Consider the following 3,361-nt stretch of genomic DNA (forward strand, 5'->3'; position numbering starts at 1 on the left):
TTTTTTTCGATATATATATATAAAAATAATAATTTTAATTAGTAGTCAATCAACAAGATAGATAAATGAAACTTGTATAGACTTACCGACGTATATGAATAATAGATCCCATACACAAGATTAAGCAAAACACTCACTGTAAATTTTCCAAAAGAAATGACACAATCACAGATATACAAATTTACACACACTATCCAAACACTGTCGTTATATCGGTAAAACCAGGGTAATTCCTGGCGGCACCGTCGTGCCTAGTCCATTACCGATCACTATGCAATAAATATACATTTACACAAAGTTGGAATCTTCCTTAAGAAAATTGTCTGTGAGTGGTGTGCCAAACTGGAGCCTTCTCTTTCTACCATCAGTCAGTATAGCGAAAAGCTTACCGTCCGTACTGTACGAGTTCTTCACACACTGAAGCTTATACGCGTCCTTGAGGATCTGCTGGTTGATCATCGTGAGATCCTCAAACACCGTATATCCAGTTTTCTTCAATTTATAGCGGGCTTTGATGACCTCGTTCCTTTTTCGTCGATGTGTAAACTTGACGATGATGTTTCTCGGTGGATTCTATTTCTTGCTTATTACCTAAAACCCGTAAAAACAGCTGCTCTAGTAAAGTTGCAAAATGTCCGCGAATTTCTCATTTGCATATGCAGCACGGATGACAATTGTTAATGACGTCAATGACCCTGACTGACCCCAAAACGGCATAAAATGACGTCACGAACAATAGCGTGACCACGAAAGGTCAATTTAATTCCCCCGCCAGTCTGCGCGTGTAAGCGATCTAGACCCATGGGGCGGATAGTCTTTTCCAGCACCACCGGAAATGCGGATATCTCGGTCTAGTATGCAAGAAACATTTATCTTGCACATGTTAGAGAAGAATGAGATAATTCTCTACCATCAGAGTAGATCAACGAAATATGTTGAGATTTCTCTTCCTTACCTCAAAATAAAAAGTGTCCCCAATTTTACAGTATTTCGAGATCAATACTTTCTTACCTGTCCCTCTCTTCCTATAGTCTATATACGGACACTTATAGACAGGTATTACAACATATCTTCTAATTACCGTAGAGTCTACAGGTAACCATGTTAAAGACGACTCGTTTTTTTTCTATTAAAGTAGTTCTTTACAGCCTATCAAGTATTCTTTTGTAAAACAAATGCACGATTTAATAATCAACCACAAATACTATATCATATCATAAATTGATATTGTAAATGAGTTAAATTATATTCCTTCTCGTTATTTTCGTCCGAATATAAAACAATTAAATTCAAACGATTGCACAAAACATAAGTGGGATAATAGCTCGTTGCTCATTTGGGATAAAAGCCCGTTGCTCATCCATTTATTACATTCTACAAACAACGACTATTCAACACCTATCCACTAATTCCTACCCCTACTGGCCGACATATTTCGAAGTATAATCGCATTTGCGTATACACATATTAACAAAATACATCCTAACTAAAACTTTATATTTCAACATTTACATAAACAGCTTCGGCGCATGCTTCCTATATAAACATCCGAGTAATACGTAAACAAGTTAATTCCACTGACTGTCATAAAGTCATCATTAGCATGTTGTTTTTAATGTTCAATTGGTCTTCTTTTTAAAAATTCAAGTTATTTGAGAAATGAAAAAAAAAACGTAAATATGTACATTTTACTTCAAACATGAAGCGACATTCGTTTTGAAACAATATTATACAAACTTTTAAACTATTTTGATTTAAGGTACATCTGTGTGACCGCACAGCGCACTAAACTAGTGTGCACAATCACACATACACACACATCGTGCACATACCTCCTACATATCGTTTGCACATGGTGTACACAACCTTGCGATTTAACAATCGCTCGCCCCTTTTTGCCCTTCTCCCCATATCAATGTACGTTTCGATCAGTTGGTTGATCAATATTACGGAATGAAAATAAAATCGGGAAGGCTCGTATATAACTTCTGATCACTATAATTTACATTATGTCCATGTTTTTGCAATTGGTGTTAAACCGTATTGCAAAATATTTCTAAATCTCAAGAATGGGTCCTGGTCTCAATGTAGCAGAACAGGTAAATAACATACGTATTACCGGAGTTTAAACTGACCTTTGCCTGACACAGAAAGATGACCGCTCTGAAACATATAACTGGATGTTGTTCAGTTTTGTTAATTGCATTCGTGTCAGTCTATAATCCCCCTTCGCCTGCATTTTCACACCTCGACGATTAACGTAAGAGGAAAACTGCGGTCCAGGTACTTACAAAATGGCCATGTGAACATCGTGGAACATTGTGAGACCCCACAACTATATATGTAAATAAAGCTGGCCTTAACCAAATTAAACAAACTGAAATTTAACACTCACCTCTGTAATATATAGTGATGCTATTGATTGTCATCAGGTCACCCATGTTTACACGCCACCAGGACTGTTTTGGACCATTGTTCTGTGTGTGTGTACAGCAGTTAGATGCTATAGTTGTCTGTGTGCAGCCATCCACAGCCTTACTTGCTACCCATTCAACGTGTCCGTGCTTGCTACTCTGCTCAGCTGGCTTAACTAAGGCTACGTTAGCTGCAAATGTATTAAAAATAAACCACATTATTAGTAACATGTCTATACTTTGTAATTGATACGGTAGACATGAGCTCGTAAATGCCGATAATATTTACATAACTTGTTATTAATTTGACACAAAAATGGGAGAGATTCTGTTATTTACATGGTATACTTTGTTCTGAAGAATTCACGTCGGAAACATCAGCGTCAATGAGACTGACACGGCGAGTTATTTCAGACATAATTTTCTATTCTAATCAGGTAATGAAGTGAAACCTGCGGTTGTGCAAGTGTAAAGTAAATGGACGGCGAAGCGACCAAAGACAAATTTACTCGTGTTTGACCGGAGTTATCACATCATCACCTGACCAAAATAGAAACGTATCTTCCTTGTATTTGGGGATTTTCTCTGTCATGATTCATAACTAGTTTACTCATCAGTCTGAATAGTTGCCTAAAGGTTGATTTTCAAATAATTTCGACATAATGGAAAATTGTCACTTTATGGGGTCAAATTATGACATGATAACTCCAGTTTTCGGGAACAATGATTATTGAGTTAACTGCAGTGTAATCACTCGAACTAGGATATGAGAAAGAACCTGATTGAACAAAAGTAAGTCGATCAAATTATCTGAAGGTTGCTTATCTGTACATGTTTATTTGAATATGAAACAAAAGAACCGAGATTGTATAAGAAACAATAGAAACAAAGATACATGCGAGTATAGTTTATATTAATTTTCAATTTAAAAAAAAAAAAAAAAAAAA

The 3,361-nt window shown here is 36.2% G+C and overlaps 1 protein-coding gene across 5 annotated transcripts in view; it reads right to left on the reverse strand.

Annotated features, from left to right (window-relative positions):
• LOC110451206 (multiple epidermal growth factor-like domains protein 10) overlaps positions 1–3,361 on the reverse strand; it is a 43,584-nt gene that overhangs the window by 31,406 nt on the left and 8,817 nt on the right. For all 5 annotated transcript variants that reach the window (XM_021499103.1, XM_021499113.1, XM_021499131.1 and 2 more), the window contains exon 2: positions 2,396–2,605. In XM_021499103.1, the coding sequence (XP_021354778.1) occupies positions 2,396–2,605 (210 nt within the window). The remainder of the gene's footprint in view (positions 1–2,395; positions 2,606–3,361) is intronic.

This window comes from Mizuhopecten yessoensis, unplaced genomic scaffold, assembly GCF_002113885.1.
Source record: "Mizuhopecten yessoensis strain PY_sf001 unplaced genomic scaffold, ASM211388v2 scaffold631, whole genome shotgun sequence".
Classification (NCBI taxonomy): Eukaryota; Metazoa; Mollusca; class Bivalvia; order Pectinida; family Pectinidae; genus Mizuhopecten; species Mizuhopecten yessoensis.